The sequence below is a fragment of the Anastrepha ludens genome, chromosome 3, assembly GCF_028408465.1.
Source record: "Anastrepha ludens isolate Willacy chromosome 3, idAnaLude1.1, whole genome shotgun sequence".
Lineage (NCBI taxonomy): Eukaryota > Metazoa > Arthropoda > Insecta > Diptera > Tephritidae > Anastrepha > Anastrepha ludens.
The window spans coordinates 109,621,648-109,645,877 of NC_071499.1; the positions used below are offsets into that span (position 1 = coordinate 109,621,648).

At 34.7% G+C, this 24,230-nt stretch overlaps 3 protein-coding genes and 1 long non-coding RNA gene across 4 annotated transcripts; 2 read left to right on the plus strand and 2 right to left on the minus strand.

Annotated features, from left to right (window-relative positions):
• Positions 1–633: 633 nt before the first annotated feature.
• Positions 634–1,482, plus strand: LOC128856703 (uncharacterized). The gene is made up of 3 exons (XR_008453857.1): positions 634–722; positions 783–1,104; positions 1,166–1,482. It is a non-coding gene; the product is annotated as an uncharacterized LOC128856703 (long non-coding RNA).
• A 997-nt stretch (positions 1,483–2,479) lies between these two features.
• On the minus strand, positions 2,480–4,562 carry LOC128856704 (uncharacterized). The gene is made up of 6 exons (XM_054092018.1): positions 4,371–4,562; positions 3,948–4,311; positions 3,537–3,679; positions 3,264–3,476; positions 2,832–2,985; positions 2,480–2,763 (listed from the first exon to the last, which is right to left on the minus strand). Exons 1-6 carry the CDS (start codon positions 4,476–4,478, stop codon positions 2,633–2,635), a joined length of 1,113 nt encoding a protein of 370 aa, XP_053947993.1. The 5' UTR covers positions 4,479–4,562; the 3' UTR covers positions 2,480–2,632.
• Positions 4,563–7,579: 3,017 nt separating this feature from the next.
• On the minus strand, positions 7,580–9,673 carry LOC128857656 (uncharacterized protein K02A2.6-like). Its single transcript, XM_054093404.1, has one exon. The coding sequence runs from the start codon at positions 9,671–9,673 to the stop codon at positions 7,580–7,582; it is 2,094 nt and encodes a 697-aa protein (XP_053949379.1).
• Positions 9,674–13,784: 4,111 nt separating this feature from the next.
• Positions 13,785–24,176, plus strand: LOC128857657 (zinc finger protein 814-like). Its single transcript, XM_054093405.1, has 13 exons — positions 13,785–14,016; positions 14,073–14,403; positions 16,276–16,699; positions 16,762–16,959; positions 17,024–17,405; positions 17,467–17,651; positions 21,142–21,155; positions 21,612–21,748; positions 21,805–22,162; positions 22,527–22,950; positions 23,013–23,210; positions 23,275–23,656; positions 23,712–24,176. Exons 1-13 carry the CDS (start codon positions 13,900–13,902, stop codon positions 23,898–23,900), a joined length of 3,339 nt encoding a protein of 1,112 aa, XP_053949380.1. The 5' UTR covers positions 13,785–13,899; the 3' UTR covers positions 23,901–24,176.
• The last annotated feature ends 54 nt before the right edge of the window (positions 24,177–24,230 follow it).

Below are 24,230 nucleotides of genomic sequence, written 5' to 3' on the forward strand. Positions count from 1 at the left end.
CAAAGTCCTGCCGTTCGTTAAACTTAGTCCCGATGAAATACAGTTGTTTGGTGACTGAACGTCAATACTTTGTGTTCTCTGTCCGTCTTTGGAATACCTTACCTTACAAAATTAAACGTATAAAAGAAAGCTCGTGTTTCAAAAATAAATTGCTTCGCTATCTTGCCGAAAATTGCTGAATGTACTTTAAATCTCTTCCTATTAATCCCTACTCCTGCTACTACTATTTTTACCTTACTTTCCTTTTAATACTTTCTCCAACTTATACTTCTTTGCTACTATCTGTAATTTTAATTTTAATTTTAATTTTGATTTTACTGTTAATCCTTTTATGTAAACTATTCTTAAGGTCAATCATTGTAAAAATAACCTATGGTTGTATGTTTTGACTTTAATAATAAATAAATAAATAAATAATAATAATAATAATAATAATAGTAATAATAACAATGTATACAAATATATGTAACTTAAAAATTATTATTAGCTGAATAGTGTTGGTGTTAGTTGTAGCAAAATAAAGACTAAACCAACGTTTCCTGTGAGTTTCATTGCAAAATTCCTAATACTTCTAAAAAAACAATACCGGAACGGGCCATCGAACAAGCACCTAGCTATTATTTGTCCTCTCTGCTTTGAGGAATTAAACAGTAGTTTTGAAAATTTCCGACAATGGCGAGCCGGAAATTGCTAAAGTCATTGCTAAATACTTCCACATCGAGGTAAGGCTGAATAATGTATGGTAAGTTTGAACCAGCTTAACGACTTGTAATCTATAACAGGTGCAACCCGATGATACTATTTCAAACATAATTTGTGGAAAGTGTTTTCGGAATATATTCGAATGCCATAGATTTTGGTTGAGTATATATGAGAAACAGAAAACACTAAAAAAACACATCTGGTACGTACACAAATAAAACAAAATTCTTCTATTGACTGTAAAAATAATGAGTTACGTGAGCCGGAAATTGACATGGGAGTTGTTCAACCTAATATTTGCGCAAAGGGATTTGAATTCGTGGCTGCTGAAATGAAGGATGACGACATTAATATTTCTCCGAGATTTAATATTGACTGCATTAAATCCAGCTATCGATGAATGTAAGAAAGAACTTCATTTGAAATTTTACAATTCCTATATAATGGACGTGTATATTATTAGTTTCATCAGAAGATGGAAGGGAATTAAAAGCTACTAACAAACGGCAATACACTAAGAGGACTGTTAAAAAACCAAACCAAATAAATCAGAGAAGTTTAAAATTTCACTGTCACCAAAGATATTGAGGAAGAGAAATTAACGCAATGATAATGAAGACACCGATTCTAAAATAAAAGAAAAACTAAAGAAAAAAAAGATATAAAAGCTTTAATTCGGGAATTGGACGAATTTATAGTAGAAAACACTCAACTAAGTTGTTGCTTATGTTCGGAACCTCTTAACCTGTTAAGTGATTATGTCGTATATATGCGTCAATTTCAAAAGTCAAATTTTTGGTTAATGTCGTATATGTGCGTCATGCCGAAAAAGGAAATTGCATTTGCTATGAAATTTAAAGTTAAGCAAAAAAGAGGTTGTCTGTAAAGTCGGTTTACTGACGATAGTTTAACGTGACAACGTCATAAGAAAATATTGATGGAATGGTTGCAATTTTCAAAACAAAATTTTAATTTAATTTGTTTGATAGATATTTTGTATGGATATAGAGGAGGAGGTAAATGGAATTGCAATGGAATAGGTCAAGTTACATTTACACAAACGTGAAAAATGACGAAACATTTATCAAATTCATGAAAGATATCTTCAATTTCGATTGTGCATCAGATGTAGGTAACATGTAGTGAACAAAACCTTCTGAACTCATGAATGTTGTTGTTAACATGTAGTGAACAGAATCTTTTGGGCTGGTGAATGTTATTGTTAACATGTAGTGAACAGAATCTTTTGGGCTGGTGAATGTTATTGTGAACATGTATATTAGTTAACAGAATTTCATAAACTAGTGAATTTCATTGTTAACATGTAGTGAACAGAATCTTTTGGGCTGGTGAATGTTATTGCTAACATGTAGTTAACAGAATTTCATAAACTAGTGAATTTCGTTGTTAACATGTAGCTAACAGAATCTCTTCAACAGGGTAATTTTGTAGTAATACTTACGGATCCTATATACAATAATCCCTCAAAATTACTGATACAAATGGTTATTTATTGAATATTATTTATTTAATGAATAATTTTAATATTTATTTAGTTAATTTTTAGTTTCTAAAGAAAATTAATACAATATATAATAATTTTTTTAGTATGTTCTATTTATGTACTGCTATTTATATTAATTTACTATTTACATTATAAAATTACGTTAAGTTTTAGTTATTTATTTTAATATTTACATTGTAAAATTAGGTTTGGTGTTAGACAAATTTTAGTTTTAGTTATTTATATACATTAATTAGTTAAGTTATTAGAAAAGTTTACGTTTTACTTTTTATGTACATAAATTAGTATAATATTTACATTCTTAAATTAGGTTTTGGTGTTAGAAAATGAACATGAATTAAAGTAATTTGACATTATAAAATTAGATTTGGTGTTAGTTAAATTAGCTTTAGAAATATTTTAGTTTTAGTTAATATTTTGAATATTAATTTTTTGTTTTTGCTTCCTCACGACTTGCTTATATCGGTTGTGGCTCATTAAAACCGCTTTCCGAATTTCAGCGATGACTTCGCTTTTCGGGGTGCTATTAAATGTATCTGTTGGATATACATAAAAAACATGTTATATATATAAAAAAAAGTATAAACGAAAAAAATGTAAATACCGAAAATGAGTTCCAGACTTTTGAGGTCCAAAAGCGCCGATTTGTTGGCTTTCCCCTCAAAATTGTAATGGAACATCAACTCGTCGGAGTAAACGCGCTTCATCACCCCTTTGATGCATCCTTTAGCACCCCTCAGCTTCAGCAAAATATTTAGCTAGAAAAGATAAAATTAAGTTATTTATTTGATTAAAAATTTTTTGAGCTTATTTGATATTGAACACCCTATTGTACGTAATTTTATGTAAATCATAGTTGTTTGAGTGGAAATAGGTATCTCAAAATTTGTGAAATCTCTTATTTCGGCAAATTTTGAAAACGCTATACGGAGAATTCTTAGATGTTACAATTTTAATTTTACAATTTATTTTTTTTTTTAACCATGATCAAGCAACCATGATCACATGTGTATATTGTATAGTAAATAATAGTTACCATTGCTTCGGAGTATGACTTGGTATTTAAGAGCTCCTCCAGAGTATTAATCGCATCCTGCGATGTTATTGGGAGCATACTCTGAATCTTGATATACTCAGGACTCAGAGCATCTCCCGTGATGCGCGCAATACTCTGGTGAACTCTTGTCATCACCACTTTCACCTCCCTCATCAGCTGCCCCTGGACCCGACTTTCCGCTCTTTCTGGCATCTAAATAATAAAGAGCTTATAAAGTTATAATTCATTACTTCAATAAGATACTTGTATAACCTTCTTTTCGAAGTCCTTGAAATTTCTTTCCACCTTACTTTCTAGGTCCCGTAAGGTGGTCTTTATTTCCCCCCGTGATTCACGGATATCGCTCCGCATTTCTCTCAGCTCCTTTTGCAACGAAGCCAGAGAAACTGGTTCACCTGAAATAAGTGTTTTTTTAACAACCTCGCAAAAAAATAATGGTAAGAATTGAAATTTATTAAAATATAAAAAAATTTATTTTTTTTGTTGAACGGGAAGTTTTTTTTAAACTTCTCTGATTTATTTTTTTTGGTTTTTTAACAGTTCTTTTAGTGTATTTCCGTTTTTTAGACGCTTTTAATTCCCTTCTATCATCTGATGAAGCTAATAAAGTGCACGTCTATAGTTGTTAGGAATTATAAAATTGTAATTGAAGTTCTTTCTTACATTCATCGATAGCTGGATTTAATGGACTCAATATTGAATCTCGGTCCATCGATATTTCGTCATCCTTCATTTCAGCAGCCACGAATTCTAATCCATTTGCGCAAATATTAGGTTGAACAACTCCCATGTCAATTTCCGGCTCACGTAACTCATTATTTTTACAGTCAATAGAAGAATTTGTGTGTGATGTCGCGAAACATTGCGTTTCAATTTCATCGACATCTTGTTTTATTTGTGTACATACCAGATGTGTTTGGAGTGTTTTTTGTTTCTCATCTATACTCAACCAAAATCTATGGAATTCGAATATATTCCGAAAACACTCTCCACAAATTATGTTTGAAATAGTATCATCGGGTTGCACCTGTTATAGATTACAAGTCATTAAATCGTGTAAACTTATCATATATTATTCAGCCTTACCTCGATGTGGAAGTATTTGGCAATGACTTTAGCAATTTCCGTCTCACCATGTTCGGAAAAAATTTCAAAATTACTGTTTGTTTCCTCCAAGCATAGACGACAAATCATTTCTATCGAATCAGAATATTGCTATTTCTAATGCTGCTTCTAATTTACATGTATTTATTTATTTTTCTTCCTCTTCTATAAGCGCTTTCGCTTTTCACAGTTGCACGTCAACTGTGAATTTTTTAGTTATTATTTTAAGATACGTTTCCACTTTATACATATGCAGTCCTCACAAAACCTTGACAACCTTTTTTTCTTCTCAGCGAAAGGGTCATCCTGGCAATATTGCAAATGCTGTTATTAAGGGGTTAGGGGTAGTCAGAGGCCCGAAAAAATGATGATTTTCACGAATTTTTTTTTGCTACTTAATTAATTTATTTAACAAAAATAAAAACATAGCATAAAAACATCATGTTTTAACTTGACTTCACCAAAATTTCAAAAAAAAAAATTAATAATTGCAAAAGCTATCGCTGTTTGTGTGAAGCCCGTTTCTCCAGAAGTCCCTTGCGGTGAACATCACAAGTCCTTGCAGATTCATCTAAAATCAAGCGGATGAGAAAAATTATTTATATTGATAGATAATCTCGAGCCGGATCGAAGCTTTTTTTTTTTTTTCAAAATGAACAAAATGGCGGCCTCAGGAAATATTTTTCAGATTCGGGAAAAAACCAACAGTTAATTGTTAAAAAAAAATCGAAATTTTTGAAAAAAAAAAAATCCTTCGATCAGGCACAAGTTTTTTATGTTTTTCAAAAGCTGTATAAATTTTATTGAAATTTACGTAGCGGTTTTTAAGTTACAGTGTTCACCAGTTTGAAAAACATAGTTTTGAGAAAAACGCATTTAAAGTTTTGCTATCGGCTCCGGAGCGGCCGAGCGCCCTTTGTTAATTGTTGAATAACTTGAAAAGTATTTGTCGGATTCACTTCAAATTTTTACACAATATTTTTAAAACATTATACTTTAAGAAAATGCAAAAAAAAAAATCGATTTTTTGAAAATTCTGACTACCCCTAACCCCTTAAGATATCAATTGCCGGCAAATAAATTTAATCTGATTTATCTTATATATGTCAATTAAATGACAGGTAACTAATCGGTTGGAATTTAGAACAATGTATATTTGGGAATTTTTGGCAAACTATAATGTTGTTTTACGCAAAAATACTGTGGATTGCGTAGTCGGAGTTGGAGTGATGAGGGTTATTTTTTTGAAGCGCGGCCGAAGGCCGCCCACGCGAAAAGGAGTTCTACGGAAAAGTACTGTGGATTGCGTAGCCGGAGTTGGACTGATGAGGGTTATTTTTTTGAAGCGCGGCCAAAGGTCGCCCAGGCGATAAGGAGTTCTACGCAAAAGTACTGTGGATTGCGTAGCCGGAGTTGGACTGATGAGGGTTATTTTTTTGAAGCGCGGCCAAAGGCCGCCCAGGCGATAAGAAGTTCTACGCAAAAATACTGTGTTAATTAATTTAATTTTAATTACTTTATTATTTTTTGTGATACGCTTAATATCATTGTTTTTAAGTTTAAATGAGTTGTATGTTTTTATTTGCAAAATTTTCCCAACTTTAAATTACAGCAAAAAATACTGCAGTTTTACAATGAACCTTCCACTGAACATCCTTGCGTGCGAACTTCGTTTTCATTTCAGGTGTATGGCAGCACCAACTTTTCGCTAAATTAGAGAACTTTAACATTAAATTACTTAAAAACTATAAGCCTCCGGCAGGTTCTGTTTTCAGTTTTAAGATGGGGATACACCCCTCTATCACCCCCTTTTAACCGCTTTTTTTTCAAAGCTATATACATTATACTAAAGTTTTCCCTGAAAATAAGTATAATTAGAAGCAAAAACACACGTGTGAGTGTATATTTAGTGATTTTAGAGAAGTGTACAAAAAAAAGAGGTTGTCTGTAAAGTCGGTTTACTGACGATAGTTTAACGTGACAACGTCATAAGAAAATATTGATGGAATGGTTGCAATTTTCAAAACAAAATTTTAATTTTATTTGTTTGATAGATATTTTGTATGGATATAGAGGAGGAAGTAAATGGAATTGCAATGGAATAGGTCAAGTTACATTTACACAAACGTGAAAGATGACGAAACATTTATCAAATTCATGAAAGATATCTTCAATTTCGATTGTGCATCAGACGTTAAGTCAACAACACTAAGAGGCATCATCATCGATTTGACTTTCTCAAGACACATTTGTTACGTATCGAGTTAAATAAAACCACCGTCTACTTTAAAAATATATAATTCCTCAGATATTTATATAATTCAATAATGGAAACTAAAAGAAAAGAATGAATTTCAATTGACACATCCGTGTCGTTCGGCCACTCGATACGAACTAACTCCGTCGCTCATCTGTCTCTCCTGTTCGGTGTTTCTCCATCGGTTGCACATTACCTAGGCTTGCCATCTATCGTTGACAGCTCGGCCAATCCTGATTGATCGTCTCCCCTGAGCGATTCGTCGTTAACATCTTCGTCAATTGATTCATAGTTATCATCAACGATACTGCTGTCTATCCACGGTTTCATGTTGTCGTTCGTGAATATGCCTGCATAGCGCTTTCGGTGTTTGGGTATATCTGGGAGGTCCTCGACCACATAGCGATCGTTTGGTAAGACCTTTGTCACAACATATGGTCCTTTGTATGCTGGTTCGAGTTTGCGCGAGGTACCAGAGGCTGGGGGTACATGGTCAATCACCACCAGATCTCTTTCATTGTACTGCCTGGGGAATCGATGCTTTGCGTCGAACCTCTGTTTCCATTTCGTTTTTTCTGAATTGATCCGTTCGGCCACGATTTCGAGTTGGACGTCTTCGCGTTCACTCTCGTTGTCATCCTGGTAATCTTGCACAGCTTGAATTAATCGATTTGCTGTTACGTCTCGTAGCCTGAAGTTAAAAACTAGACTATACGGACTCTGCCTAGTTGTTGCGTTGCTTTGTGAGTTAAGACACCATTGAAGTTGCGGTAGTGCCTGGTCCCAGTCTTTATCGTTTCTGATCATACACTTGAGTGAGGTTAGAATCGTCTTATTGACCCACTCAGCCAGAAATGTACTCTTCGAAGGTCTAAGCGTAAGACCCGCTGCGTTCACCGCTTTTAAAAATTCTTTAAGTACCTCGATACCTTCGTCAACGGACTTCGTGGCTATGATGACCATCCACGTAGCTTACCACTTTGTCCCGATGCTTAAGCGTTTTTATCAAATTTACAACAATCTCCTGGAAGACCATTGGAGCGTTCACCAGACCAAAAGGCATAACGTTGTGTTCAAATAGTCCTTCATGCGTTAAAAATGCAGTATATTTCTCCGATTCTTCGTTCATAGGAACTTGATAATAGCCGGAAGTCATGTCCAGTGTCGTAAAATATTTATTGCCAGCTAGACGTGAAAGCTGTTCCTCCACGATTGGCATAACATAGTTTTTCTTAACCATGACTTCGTTCAATGCTCGGAAGTCAATACACATTCTACTCTCCCCATTGGACTTCTTAACCAAGAGCACAGACGCAGCGTGTGGAGAATCACTCGGACGAATGATATCGTTGTCCAACAGTTCCTTTAAAATTTCCGATAAAATCGGGCGTTGTGAAAACGGAACCTGGTACCGTTTACCTAAGATCGGCTCTGATGTCGTTACACTTATGGTCATTTGTGCGTTCTTGCACCTACCAATTTGGCTAATGCTTTCTGCAAAACATTGCTTAAACGTTAACAAAAGATTTTCTGTCTTGTTCTTATCTTCTTCCGACAGGCAGCTAGATATATTAAATTCCGTCCGTCTGTCTTCCTCCAGGCGTAGTACCCCATTGCCAATCACCATGCGATACCCGTCCTGCTGTAATACATCGCGACCTAATAAAACATCGTAAGGTAGCATCTCATCCGCAACCATATACAATATGGCTTCTCGTGGAACATTGTCCACCGTAATCTGTACGTTGATCTGTTTCGCGACCTGCACCTTGGATCCTCCAAACCCCGTGAAGCATCTCCGAGTTCCTGTCGTCTGAATATCACCTACTGCCGATGCGCGTATTAATGAGCATACGCTACCAGTGTCAATGAAAGCGTTGAGTTGCCTTCCGTTAAGCTCCACAATTTTCGTAATTGGAGGTGCTCCGTCTCGGTCGGTTTCGTCACCAATCTTCGCAACTGAAGTCTTTTTGTTACAATTCTTGGCTTCATGATCCGTCTTCTTGCATATGGTACACCTTGGTTTTCGCTGTGGTCGTTGGCACTTGGCTGCAATGTGACCATAATCATTGCAGTTGAAACATTTTATCTGTGTCAGATTCGGTTTTGGTTTCTCTTCGGCTCTTAGTGTTTGCTGAGTTTCCGTCGCTGGACTCACCGATACATTGCTGACTGTCGTTAAATTTTTGAGTGCCACCAACAATTGGCTACACGTCGCAAAATTCATCGTTGCCAAAGTTTTTGTTAAAATACTATCGTTCAGCCCACCGATAATATGCATGTTGATGGATACATCGTCCACCCCACCTTGTCGACCTATCGTTAACATGGCATAATAATACTCCAAATAGTTTTCGTTGGGTTTACGTTTGCGTTTCATAAGAGTCTTATGAGTTTCAGCCGCATTCTGTGTTGACGGAAAGTCTGTTTCAAATGCGTGCACAAATTGTGACCAAGAACTAAAAACATTTTGTGCATCCAGCCACTGCTTGGCCATACCTTTCATTTTGTGCTGGACTGCAATCAAAATCATCTCTTCCCTCCAACCATAGCATTGTTGTAATTGTTGAGTTCGACTTATAAATTGCCTTGAGGTCGTAGTTCCTTTTATTGGGTCGAATTCAGGCATTACCCCTATCATATCCTGAATTCTCATGGTTGGACCTGATGGCGTTCGTAACTCCTCCGCAGACTCCCAGCTCGCAACACTTGAGCTTGGCCTACCATCATTGTTGTTTATCGTTTGCTGATTTGCTTCATTACGTGGTATGACCTCTGGGTTACGATTCATGGTGCCAATAGCTAATGTTAGCCCTGCCATTGCCTCTTTCAAACTATTCAATTGCGTGCGTAAGTCGTTTGAGGACACCGCACTATCGTCTTCAAGCTCCATCGGATCTACCTCATCGGTACCCAAAACTTCTTGCAACTTTTCAATTTTAATTGCTTTAGCGCCTGTGGTTGGTAAATCATTTGCCCTTAATAACGTGTTCAGTTGTACGACCCTTAGAGTGTTTAACTTGATCATGGTGAAAAATAAAATTTTAGTAGAAACCCACTATTCTTAAAATAATATATTTCACCGTCCTTTTATTCAGGCTCCACTGTACTTTATTCGCCTCTATTTCGTTGTCTCTTCTTTACTCGCCACTACCTCGTCTTGCTAATTCAATTGAAATCGGCTCTCGCACGTCAATCAGCTAGTGTCTGTATGTATGCGTATTCAAATTTGAACGTCCGCCCGTACAAGCAGAGAAGTTGAAAAAGCGTCGTTTTATAGCTGCGCAGTCGGGACTATGCCACGCAGTCGCCTTCGTGTATAGCACACTTGCCTTCGTTGATTTGTCTTTGCCAATATCGGCAAACACACTATACGCTGACTGTTGAGACTCTTACCCAGACGTTGTAATTGCTCCGTTTGTCGTTCCTTTTACTACGCTGGCGTTTTGCTTTGGCTTCGTTTCGCAGTACTCGGCTGCCGTTGACAATCTTCTCTATTCCCTGACGATGCGCCGTTTTGCTATTTCGTGCACGTTTGTGCTGCCGTTGAATGTGGAAGATTCCCGTCGTTTGTGTGTTTGTACACCTTTGCCGCAGCGTTGAAATTTTTCCTTTCGTTGTAGGCGTATGGATATCAAATCCACTTCTGACTTGTTACGTATCGAGGTAAATAAAACCACCGTCTACTTTAAAAATATATAATTCCTCAGATATTTATGTAATTCAATAATGGAAACTAAAAGAAAAGAATGAATTTCAATTGACACATCCGTGTCGTTCGGCCACTCGATACGAACTAACTCCGTCGCTCATCTGTCTCTCCTGTTCGGTGTTTCTCCATCGGTTGCACATTACCTAGGCTTGCCATCTATCGTTGACACATTACACTTGAAACACTCCCTTTCATTTCCTATTTTTCCTATCATCGTTTATTCTCAACAGAGAAATGGTTCATTACCATGCACACAGGAAGATGGCATATGCAAATACAAGTATGTGAATTTATATACAAATGCGCATATACATACATATATATGCTCACTCAAGTAGGACAGAGCCAGATGTCGAACGTTGCCGAACGCGGGGACCGATTGTGCTCTTTGTCGTTCGTTCCGCGCTCTCGCTTGCAGTTCAAGCACATTAGCTTACATTTGCTTGCGTACTGAATAGATTCGTATATTTGATATGTCCATATGACTTGTATGCATCTTTACATATAGATTTGTTCTTTTTGCAAATTGCGCGAAATTGTATATGTATATGCATGTTTATATACATATATTAGAATACAACATATCTTATAAGGTATGCGGTAAATATTACCATACATTTTTTTGGTTTTATTTTAAATTCTTCAAGTAAATCAAATTAATAATAATCAATAAGAAGGCATATGCAAATACAAATACGTGAATTTATATATGTACATATGCGCATATACATACATACATCTAAACGCTCACTTAAGTAGGAGAGAGCAAGATGTCGAACGTTGCCGATCGTTTGCTTTGTTCGTTCCGCGCTTTCGCTTGCAATTCATTCAAGGTAACGGCAATGAGCAAGGTAACGACAAATGAGCAAGGTAACGACACATTTTTTCGTGCGTACAGCCTGTTAAATCGAATTATAAGACGTTATCACGTCAAAAACGAAAATTTCCCTGTTATTTTGACATTATAAAGTAAGCATGAACACTGAATTTCCTGATAATCGTTATCATAATCGTTCAGCCAACGCACACGGTGAATTCAATATTTGGCTGAAAACCGGTTTTGCATCGACAGTCCATCGCTTGAAATTAATTCAGCACAGTAAATCGAGCTGTCTAAGAAAAATGAATCGCTTAACAGGTTAAAGACTTCTATGGCTTGAAGACACATTTTCGAGAGGAACACCATTGTGAAGGCTATATACCTTGCTGCAATAACCGTTATCTAAACCGAACATTGTATGTTGACCATCTGAAATTGCACAAAGATCCAGACTTTTTCAAGTAAGAACAGAAAATGTAAATAAATTTTTAAGGCATACAAATGGATTTTTACAACGTGATTTGTAACAGTACTTAAACTCATTTGCAATATAGTTAAATTTTATTAATGTCTATATTTTTATAACTATTGTATATATAGATGTACTCTTTGTAATAAGCAATTAGCGAGCCGAAATAACTATCAAATCCATATGGATTCCAAGCACCCAGATGTAGAAAATTTGCTTTATTCTTGTAAATTGTGTTCCAGAAAATTATGTTTGCAGGGTTCAAACTCCCCCCAGACGAAGTTTTAAAAAATTGTTTGACATGAATCGAACAAATGAATCGTACAAATATTTGTTTGCCTTTACTCAAATACAGGGTGGGCCATATAGCGTTTGCTTTTTGAACTACCTATTTTTTGAGGATGGTAACACAAATGACATGTCAAATGTGTTCATAATTTACTTAAAGGTTTGACATTTACGAAATGGGACGCTATACGCTTAAACAAAATTGGGAAATATTGAAAACCTTTTTCAAAAGTGGTGAGACTTCTTCTTCTTCCGCGGTTACAGTAAATGGCGAGCGTTACCGTGACATGCTCAACGAGTTCTTGTTTCCAAAAATTGAAGAGGATGACATGGACGACATTTGGTTTCAACAGGACGGTGCAACTTGTCACACTGCCAAAGTTACACTCGAACTTTTGGCTACCGTTTTTGAATTCCGATATCAATTGGCCGCCTCGGAGCTGTGATTTAAGCCCGTTGGACTATTTTTTGTGGGAAGCCGTTGAGGACATATGCTATGCGAACCATCCAGAGGCGATTGATTCTTTAAAATACGAAATCGAAGTTGCCATTCATGAAATTGGAGCCCAAACAATCGAATATGTGCTTAAAAATTGGGTTGATCGAATGGCTTACTGTAAAGCGAGTCGTGGCAGTCATTTGAACGATATTATTTTTCATTCGTAAATGACAATGTTCAGGCTTCAAAATAAAAATAAAAGTTTGAAAAAATATTGATTAGTTTTTTTTATAGCCGATTCAAAAAGCAAATTTTACATGGCCCACCCTATAGTAATAAATGTATAGTATATGTTCAATTACTTCTATAAAATCTGATAAAATGACATAGATCGATTAGATGTACAGAGAACATTGATGAGTTATTATAAAGCATATTATAATAAATTAATTTAAATCTTTTTTTGATTATTATTTACCCTTATCACCAATCAATGATTCATCATATCCAAAACTGTGACTTAAGCGTGTACTGTGTCATTAATTTATAAACACAAGCAAAGTTATATCAGACTGCAACAAAAGTTGGAGTTTTAAGTGTTCTGTTTTTATTTTTTTTCTACAAAAACGTTCTTCACTTGGAAAATTTCTTATCAATTTTGATGAAATAATGCTTGCTAGATTCGGAATGAACACAGGTATGATAATATACTTAATTCTACACGTATTTCGCGAATAATAACGGAGAACCGCATTAAATTTGCAAGTATGAAAGAAGTGAACAAAACTGTTTTACAAAAAAATCCGTTACTTCGACACATTTTGATCGATTTTTGAAATTAAATGCTTTTTACAAAAATTGGAAAAATTGACTACTATATAAGTTTTGTGTTGAAAAATCGGTGGCTATTTTTGCTTAGCGTGAAAAATAGAAGACATACGTCAGAAGGACTCAACCTCAACAAAATTGTTTCAAGATTGTAAATCGGATAAAATGCATACGAGCTACGAATTTTTAAGTGTCGGAAAACACCCAAAATCGGTTTTTTAACGATAAATAAAAAATTTGGGCGGGTTAAAAATTTTTTGAACACGGTTCCGCGTCGTTCTCGGCTAGATCTACAGTGCTCATCATGTCACTTCCAATGTAATTGATCGTCGAGATGTTGGATTAATAAAGTCGTATTTTGCTTTTAACGACAATTCAACTTTTATTTTGTTCGATTATCCTTTTTGAATTTTATAAGTGTAAATTTTTAAAAACAGGCGTTACAGTTTATATTCAGTTTATTTGCTTTTTGTCCATTTATATCATGTGAAATTGAAAGAGAAAAACTTTTAATTTAAGCAAGTAAACAAAGAGTAAAAAATTTGAACAAGAAACATCATTGAATGAACAACGAAAAAGAAGAAGACGAGATTAAATTGTCATGAAAGGTTAATGGATTCGTTTGTTGTCATTCGATTAAGTTTAGTTTACAAATGGTTAATAAAATATAAATTATAGAGCAAATACAAGACTTCAGAATGATTTGTAGACTATGTTTAATTGAGTCGACCAATATTTTGAATATTTTCACCGAGACCGGAGAAATGGTTAAGAAGGACATATTGAAAGTGGTGGCGAAACACTTCCAAATTGAGGTAACTTCTAAACACAGTGTTAAGATTTTAATCCAGATGTGCCTTAAACACTTTAGATTCGATACGACGATGCAGTTTCTAATACAATATGTTCAGTATGTTGGGATCACCTACAAGAATTCCATAAATTCTGGTTAAGTATTGAAGAGAAACAAAAAAGCCTTGAAAGTTATTTACAATGCACACAAATAAAACGAGACATCGAGGAGGTTGAGGCGGAGACTACTGCATATAATGAAATGAAATTAAGTCCAGAAAAAGTAGACGCTCTATTTGTTGGCGAATCTGAGCTATACGGAGAGGAAACTGAGTTTATTGCTGCCAAAACAGAACAAGAGGATGAGTCGGCGATCGATGAGGACTCTTTTTTGGTTTCTGAATCAGTTGGTGAGTGTTAAACTGATTTTCGCTTAGCGTTTAAGAGGAAACTTATCTTTTAACTGGCCCCCAAACACAGTTACACATTTTCATGTACCAAATATAGCGTCCTAGTAGAACCAGATAGGAGCTCCTCCAAATGGGTTGGTGCATGTGTACCATTCGAAAGTGCACTGATTCAAAATCCGGGATACGAAACACCAAGGGATAGTTTTTTCTATAGCGGTCGATCCTCGGCAAACAGTGGTAAACCTCCGATTGCATTTCTGCCATGAAACAGTAGGGTTCAAACTGAAGGTCCTTCCATTTGTAGAACAACATCAATGCACACGCCACAAATAGGAGGAGAAGCTTGACCATCCACCCAAAAAAGGATGTAAGCGCCATTTACATATTATATATAAGTGTATACCTGTTTTTCGGAAAGTTCGTTCGTTAGCAGTTCATTAACGCAACACCCCATAATATTTCCACTTTGAACTGAAAACATCACTGCAAATTCCTGCACAAAATTTAAATAGCGATGGCAATCAATTATTCATATTTAATTGAAAAAATGCATATTGAAAACAGCAACAATATAAAAGGAAAAATAACTTTTGAACGGAGAAAAAAATAATTTAGCTAGATCAGATTAATATTTATTTATATTAATATTTAATCCTAGGGTTAACAAGCAACAGTTGGTACCTCCCTTGACTTTTTTTAATAATTTTTTCATGTGCTTCATAAAGTACATATATAATTATGGCCCATTTTTAAAATTTCGTCTAAAAAACTTTGAGGGCAATTACAAATTTTATATTTTGGCCGTTTGAAACCACCAAATGTTAGACGAATACCAATTCAGCTCCCGCGGTATTTTTACAATTTCTTAAAATCTTCATGTATGTATGTTATTTACTTATTTCAAATATTATATTTTCATAAATGAAAAAATTCATCTTTTCCGCCTGGACAAAACTTTAATACAAATTTTTACGATAATGCTTACGTTGTAGCAGAATGTGAGATGCATTTGTCATATGCACAGTTACCACATGCAATTAATTTAAGTAAAAAGAAACAGTATTTTTTTCAAAGCTTTTTCTTTTTTAAGCTAACTTTTGAGTATCTGGCATTGTTTACATACTTATTTCTTTATACACATAATCGTTTGTTTACATACGCGATTGCTTTTTTTCATTATTAGTGTCTTTATGCCTATGGAAATTATTGTGTATAGTGTAAATGTTCGTGGCGATGGTGTAGGTAATGTTGTTGCTGGTGGTGTTATTATACAATAGCTGGTGCTGTATTCCATCTCAAATATAGCATAACGATAGCAAAATTGCTCTCGTTTGAATTTGACATTATTCTCGTTGTTTTGCTTATTATTTGTAATAGGGAATGCTATTTTCTTATATTTTGCAATTTGTGAAATGTTTGGCTAATAGCGTTTGCTCAATGTGAACTGGGTGGGATTCAAGCAAAAGGTGCCTCTAAAAAATGTTGAATAGACAACAAGTTAATTTTTGGTAATAACTATTGACAATGTTTTTGTTTTCATGGTTGTTTTGCAGCTACGTTGAAAGATGAAAATACTCTTGAGGAACTCTAGTGTGGTTAGTAGTAGTAGTCTCTTTTTATTCATTTAAGAAGCTTGCGTTTTTAGGAGAAATCCCTCATTGCTTATTTAGGAAGTAAATTGTATTTTTTTTACCTACTCATAGAATGTCTAATGTTAAAGGGTGCATACAAAATAAGATTTTTATGCACACAATTGGAACGATGATAGCAGGTCCTACTGGCAGGTGCCATACAACCCAAAAAAGCAAACGGAACTAATTTATTTTTAATATATTTTTCAATGTAATGAAACTCTTAAAATTCTTATTGCAGATGTTCTTTCGAAAGATGTTGAATCTGAAAAAATTGATTCCGCTGTTAAGCCGAAACGTAAATACAACAAAAGAAAAGAAAAAAATCTTATGGAGGAAAGGAAGCGTAAAAGAGGACGTCCTAGATTAAGAGAAACCGCTGTAAAGAGAAATCAAAACGAAGATAAGCTCAAAAAGGCCGAAAGTTCCAAAAACTGTGAAGAAAAATTAAAAGCTATCCCTGAAGCTGACGAATTTCTAGCGCAAAACACGCAGCTAAGTTGTTGCATTTGCATGGAGGAATTAAAAGATTTCAGAGGATTGAAAATTCATTTCCGACAAAAACATCAATGTACTGGATATGCGGTTTGTTGTGATTTACGTTTCAGCAAACGTTCATTATATGTTGATCATATTCAGTTACATAAGAATCCCGACTTTTTCAAGTACTTCCTTCCTATTTGAAACTGTTCCAGAGTATTAACATTTATTTATTTTTATCACATAGATGCGCCATATGCAATAAACAATTGATAAGTCGCAACAATTATGTTACCCATATGCACTCGCAACACCCATCTGAGGAAAATCTTCAATTTGGTTGTAAACTTTGTCCAAAAAAATTTTCCAAACAATATATTTTAGACAGCCACATAAGAATGCGTCATATGCCAAAAGATCATGTTTGCAAATTATGTGACAAGGCGTAAGTGAATTCTATTTTATTCGTAGTATAAAATGGTATTTAATGTTCGTTAAAAATATTTTAGGTTTTCCAACATTTGGATTTTGAGTAAGCATGAGAAGACTGTGCATCAAAATGAATTTGAATCTGTGTGCGAGATTTGTGGAAAACGTTTAAAAAATGCAGTAAACTTGCAATATCATATGGATAATATTCATAATACTGAACCACGACCTGAAGTAGAATGCACGCTTTGCCATAAATGGTTAAAAAATGATCGCAGTTTGCATAAGCATATGAATTCACATCGCGATGAAGCATCTGGCGCGACATTTAAATGTCCTCATTGTGGTGTGGAGAAGAAGTCAAGACTCTCGCTTGGATCACATATACAGTACCATCATTCAAACAGAGTTTTCAGTTGCACGATGTGTGCAAAAGAATTTAAAACTCCAATTTCGCTGAGAGTAATACAAAGATATAAATTATTTATTTGCCCATAAAATGATGAGAATTGCTTATTTTCAGGAACATGAAGCCACACATACTGGCGCCGAATTGTATACCTGCTCATTCTGCCCAAAAACGTTTCGATCTCATGCAAATATGCACAAACATAAACTACATAGCCATTCAGATGAGTGGGTTCGTAAATACGCACAACCCAATGAGTATACACAAAGTGTATTAAACCAAACTCGTAAAACAGAAGCGTAACAATACAATGTAGGAATGAGATAATTTCCTTGTAATATTTTTCTTGGAATTTCGCATGCCAGTCACTCTACTATACCGGTACGACCAGAACTTTTATCTGACCAAGAACTGATAACTTTGCATTACTAATAAAATTGCACTAAAAATCATTTTTTATTGATTACTACAATATTTTTCATAAAATAATACCAGTCTAACGGTTAGACGCGATAGAAGTGAAACCTTCCGCAAAACAAACTGAGAGAGAATGAGACGAAAGCAGCATTAGGAGCGGGATAATTATAGGCTCATTATAATATTGCTATAAAGTTCATATTTTATTTTCTTCATTTTATTATTATTCATCCTCAATGTTTTCAATTTCAACAAATGATACGAGTGGCTTATGATAGCTTAAATATGATACAAATGCTTTAGTTTCGATGTTGCCAACATATCTTTGAAATACCGTGTCAATTGTTGTTTTTGATCGTGTTGTCGATTCAGTTCGATTGTTACACATTTTTAAATTGAATGTTGTATTGAGAAAGTCAATTAAAGGAACCGCTGTGTCCAATGCAAAATTTACGTTAAAATCGCCACTTAAAATCATTGGAACTTTATCGTAATCTTTTCTAAGTATCCGCGATACTTCTGGTGTATACTTTATTAAATTTTCGTGAATGAATTTCGTGATGCTATTTATTGATTTTTTTTTCTGTCGATATTCACGACACTTCTCCATTATTTTTCGGCATAATTGCGGTAAATATTTAAAAATGAAAATATTTACGAATATAAAAATACGGACGCAATACAGCACACGCGGTTGCTATTATGAGCGTCGTAACGCGTATATTACACACACGTACTAACATACACACAAACATTCGTAGGACGCTTGGTCTAAGCAAGTATTAGGTAGTGTAGTGTAGGTATACATAATGCCTTCTCGCTCACCGTGGCTTCGTAATACGCAGGCGCGCACACATACGTACTAGCATACATACAAACATACATACGTATGACGCTTGAACTAAACACCAAAGCAAGTAATAGGCAGTGTAGTATACATACTACAATACTCACTATACTAGCATGGCTCAGCAGTACGCAGCCACACACATATACGTATATCACCATATAACGCTTCGTAGTGTCGCTTTTTCGTTTCATCGAGTCTCAAATCACTCCCAACGATTCTAAAGAAGTTTTCACTTCAAAAGTAATGTATTGTATCAACAAATATTTTGTACTTTTATTTTTTTTTTTTTGTATGATTCTGCATTTTCATTCTCGAAGCGATGCGCCAGCCACCGCTCCACCACAGCACTTAATGCCATAAACATTCAGAAAACCGTGGGTTTAACCAGAACCGCTTCTGCAAGGGAGTAGTCCTAGTGGCTTTTGACACTTATTCAACACTTTCGATACAGTTTGCCATTTCAAGCTACTAGTTGAAATTGAACAATTCACTCTTCCTCCGGGATTGAAGAGGTGGTCCGGTATAGCATTTTTAGACAAAATTTCACTACTGGTTGGTGTCCTTTACTACCTGTTCTTCAACTTCTATATCATCTGTGTTATAGTATATATATGTACATGTACTGACGTTTGCTCGGTATTTTTTTATGGGGATCTTTTTCATAGCAGAAATACATATATTCGGATGTTTGCCATTACCTGCCGAGGGGGCGACCGCTGTTGGAAAAAACTCTCTTCATTTTGAATGAAATTGTACGAATCGATCAGTCGTTTTGATGGCTTAGTTGGTCTCTAATGTAAGCATACATAAGCCAGCAAACTCAAAATTTATGGGAATTACTATTTTCTGTAGAATCCAGTCAGCTCATTGCTTTCATCTAGACGAAGATACCTGTTCAGACTTATTAAAACGAGCGAAATAAATTTAGTAATTTTACCCATTTTCATATATAAAAAAATAAACAGTTTATTCGTTTGGAGAAAAATAAATTCATTGTTTTCTTGGCAAATGACTGTAGTGATCGATATCTCGTAAAGTATCGATCAAACAATTTAAAGTTTATGCTCTTTGTCAATGTAAAATCATAGATAATTGTAGCATTTCACACTAAAAAATTATTTTGCTGTTTTTTATTTGTTTCATTCAGTTGAGAGTTACAGGGTGCTAACAATGGAAATCAACAAAGAAAAAATTCGGTAGATTTAACACTTTTTCTTTGATAAAGGCGAAAATGCAAGCTAGTCCTGAAGCTGAAATAGTGAATGGTTTTTATGGAGCCGATACTGTAACAACTAATAACGTGCAATTTTGGTTTCGTCGATTCCATTCAGGCATTTTTGATATTAAAGAAAAGGTCATAAAATCACAGAAATAACCCAAGTTGACCGGCATGTTAGTAGTCTAAGTATTCCCAGGAGCTAAAGATCGACCATAGACCTCAAAATTTTTACGCAAAAATAATGGGGTTTTTCACCGAAAATTAATATTTGATTTTCGTCCATTTGTACAATATGAAATTGTAAGAGAAAAGGTACTTTGCTGTAACTAGTAATTTAAGCAAGTAAACAAAGAGTAAACAATTTGAACAGGAAACATCATTGAATGAACAACGAAGAAGAAGAGGACGAGATTAAATTGTCATGAAAGGTGAATGGATTCGTTTGTTGTCATTCTTTTAAGTTTAATTTACAAATGGTTAATAATATATAAATTATAGAGCAAATATAAGACATCAGAATGATTTGTAGACTATGTTTAATTGAGTCGACCAATAATTTGAATATTTTCACCGAGACCGGAGAAATGGTTAAGGACATATTGAAAGTGGTGGCGAAACACTTCCAAATTGAGGTAACTTCTAAACACAGTGTTAAGATTTTAATCCAGACGTGCCTCAAACATTTTAGACTCGATACGACGATGCAGTTTCTAATACAATATGTTCGGTATGTTGACATCGCCTACAAGAATTCCATAAATTTTGGCAAATATTCGAATATTAGTGACGAATGAGAGTGGTGGCGCGGCCTGGGGGCTGTAGGAAAGGAGTTCCATCATAAAAATATGCCTATAACCTTCATTGGGTGAAAATATGAATGTATAAAAATTTTTACGTCATTTGGTGTTGTCGTTTCGTAGTGATGCGCGGTCAACGTCCAGACATTAACCTTTATAGTATAGAATACATGTAACTATAAATAAAGTTAGATTATTTGCCACGCTACCAAGAAACAAAAAAGTTCGTACTGTCTTAGAGAGTTTCCCAAAATAACGAAATATAATATGACCAAACTCGGTCTGAACACCCATATTCTGAACTATGTTTACGAACAATAATAGTTATGTTTTTCCTGTCCTGATAGTCAGAAACGGATATAGCCGATGACCCAATTAATACCTTAGCTTTAATTCCTTAACAGCTTGCATCACGGAGCCGGAGTAACGGTACCGCTATATGCAATCTTCTGTACGCTCCCAACCGTGGTTTCTTATATTATATTTCATATTTTTAACCTACAAAGGTATGAAATTGTACGTATTAAGCAGTTGTTTTGATATTTTAGTTAGTCACCAATGTATGTATACCTAAACCAGCAAGTTTAAAATTAATGGTAATTATTGTTTTCTGTAAAATCCAGGCAGCTGATTGTTTTTATCTAGGCAAATATGCCTGTTTAGATTTAATAAAACGAGCAAATAAAATTCAGAAATTTTACTAGTTTTTATTTATAAAATTATATATATAAAAAAAAAAAAGTGTATACTTGATTTTCGTCCATTTGTACAATATTAAATTGTAAGAGAAAAGGTCCTTTATAAAAGCTTGTAATTTAAGCAAGTAAACAAGGAGTAAAAAATTTGAACAAGAGAGACTATTGAATGAACAGCGAAGAAGAAGAAGACTTTAAACTGTCATTCAAGGTGAATTGATTCATTTGTTGTCATTCTATTAAGTTTAGTCTACAAATGGTTAATAAAATATAAATTATAGAGAAAATAGAAGACATCAGAATGATTTGTCGACTATGTTTAATTGAGGCGGTTAATATTTTGAATATTTTCACCGAGACCGGAGAAATGGTTAAGAAGGACATATTGAAAGTGGTGGCGAAACACTTCCAAATTGAGGTAACTTCTAAACACAGTGTTAAGATTTTAATCCAGACGTGCCTCAAACTTTTTAGATTCGATACGACGATGCAGTTTCTAATACAATATGTTCAGTATGTTGGGATCACCTACAAGAATTCCATACATTTTGGTTAAGTATTGAAGAGAAACAAAAAAGCCTCGAAAGTTATTTACAATGCACACAAATAAAACGAGACATCGAGGAAGTTGGAGCGGAAGCTATTGCTTATAATGATATGGAAATAAGTCAAGAAAAAGTAGACACTGGATTATGTGGCCCTGAAATAGGTATATTTGTTGGAGAATCTGGGCAATATGGAAGAGAACCTGAGTTTATTGCTATCAAAACCGAACAGGAGGATGACTCGGCGACCTATGATGATTCTTTTTTGCCTTTAACAGATTCAGTTGGTGAGTGTTAAACAGATTTTCATTTACCGTTTCTGAGGAAACATATCTTACAACTGACCCTCAAACATAAATATATATACATATAAACATGCATGGCCATTGCCTGCCGGTGGGAGACCGCTATTAGAAAATACATTTGAATATATGAATGTACCATTTATAGCGTTCCAGTATAACCAAATATGATTATGATCACAGAACAATGAAAATTTATTCGGGAAGTTTTAGTTCGTTCTTTATTTTTTTTTTTGTCAGTGCTTAAGTTTATTTTAGTTTTGTTTGTGGAGTGAATGTCCTCAATATTAATTATGTGGGATCAACTCAAACAAAGAAAAAAATTAAACTGTTCAAATTCTTATTCCAGATGTTCTTTCGAAAGATGTTGAATCTGAAGAAATTGATTCCAATGTTAAACAGAAACGTAAATACAACAAAGGAAAGGAAAAAAAGGTTGTGGAGAAAAAGAATAGTAAAAAAGGTCGTCCTAGATTAAGAGAAAGTGCTATAAAGAGAAGTCAAAATGAAGTCAAACTCAAAAACGCTGAAAGTGCGAAGAACTATGAAGAAAAATTAAAAGCTATCCGGAAAGCTGACGAATTTCTAGCGCAAAACACGCAGCTGAGTTGTTGCATTTGCATGGAGAAATTAAAAGATTTCAGAGGATTGAAAACTCATTTCCGACAAAAACATCAATGTACTGGATATGCGGTTTGTTGTGATTTACGTTTCACCAAACGTACATTATATGTTGATCACATTCAGTTGCATAAGAATCCCGACTTTTTCAAGTACTTCCTTCCTATTACAAATTGTTCCAGAGTATTAACATTTATTTATTTTTATCACATAGATGCGCTATATGCAATAAACAATTGATAAGTCGTAAGAATTATGTTAACCATATGCATTCACTACACCCGTCTGAGGAAAATCTTCAATTTGGGTGTAAACTTTGTCCAAAAAAGTTTTCCAAACAATATATTTTAGACAGCCACATAAGAATGCGTCATATGCCTAAAGATCATGTTTGCAAATTATGTGACAAGGCGTAAGTGAATTCTTTTTTATTTATACCATACAGAGTTATTTAATCTTGGTTAAAAATATTCTAGGTTTTCCAGCATTTGGATTTTAGCTCAGCATGAAAAGGCTGTGCATCGAAATGAATTTGAATCTGTGTGCGAGATTTGTGGAAAACGTTTAAGAAATGCAGCAAACTTGCAATATCATATGGATAATATTCATAATACTGAACCACGACCTGAGGTAGAATGCACGCTCTGTCATAAATGGTTAAAAAGTGATCGCAGTTTGCGTAAGCATATGATATCACATCGCGATGAAGCATCTGGCGTGGTGTTTAAATGCCCTCAATGTGATGTGGAGAAAAAGTCAAGACACTCGCTTGCATCGCATATACGGTACCATCATTCAAATAGAGTTTTCAGTTGCACGATGTGTGCAAAAGAATTTAAAACTCCAATTTCATTGAAAGTAATACAAAAATAAATAATTTAATGATTTTATGATAATAATTGCTTATTTTTAGGAACATGAAGCCACACATACTGGTGTCGATTTGTACACTTGTCCGTTCTGCCCAAAGACGTTTCGATCACATGCAAATATGCACAAACACAAAATACACAGCCATTCAGATGAGTGGGTTCGTAAATACGCACAACCCAATGAGTATACACAAAGTGTATTAAACCAAACTCGTAAAACAGAAGCGTAACAATACAATGTAGGAATGAGATAATTTCCTCGTGAACTTTTTTTTTGGACGTCGCATGCCAGTCACTTCTACCATACTGATATCTGACCAATAACTGTCACTCGAGCACTCCAGAAGCAACAGCGCTAACGTTGAAATTAATGCTAATAAGTTTATGTTAAGCAGGATGACTCAAACTTATACTTTATTTGTCAAGCACTGCACTATTTCATACTTAGTTATATTCATAGTGTCCAACTTACGTTACCAATAAAATGGCAGTAAAAATAAATTAACGTTTTAAAAATTGGCGTAACCAGACAATTGTTGCTGGTACGGTGAGGTGAGTTC

Coding starts and splice junctions, on each gene's coding strand:
- LOC128856704 (XM_054092018.1), bottom strand. CDS start 4,478: ATGATTTGTCGTCTATGCTTGGAGGAAACAAACAGTAATTTTGAAATT. Junction 3,680..3,947: donor AAATCCAGCTATCGATGAAT/GTAAGAAAGAAC, acceptor CACTTATTTCAG/GTGAACCAGTTTCTCTGGCT. Junction 3,477..3,536: donor TCAAGGACTTCGAAAAGAAG/GTTATACAAGTA, acceptor TTTATTATTTAG/ATGCCAGAAAGAGCGGAAAG.
- LOC128857656 (XM_054093404.1), bottom strand. CDS start 9,673: ATGATCAAGTTAAACACTCTAAGGGTCGTACAACTGAACACGTTATTA.
- LOC128857657 (XM_054093405.1), top strand. CDS start 13,900: ATGATTTGTAGACTATGTTTAATTGAGTCGACCAATATTTTGAATATT. Junction 17,406..17,466: donor AAACTCCAATTTCGCTGAGA/GTAATACAAAGA, acceptor GCTTATTTTCAG/GAACATGAAGCCACACATAC. Junction 21,749..21,804: donor CGAAACACTTCCAAATTGAG/GTAACTTCTAAA, acceptor CAAACTTTTTAG/ATTCGATACGACGATGCAGT.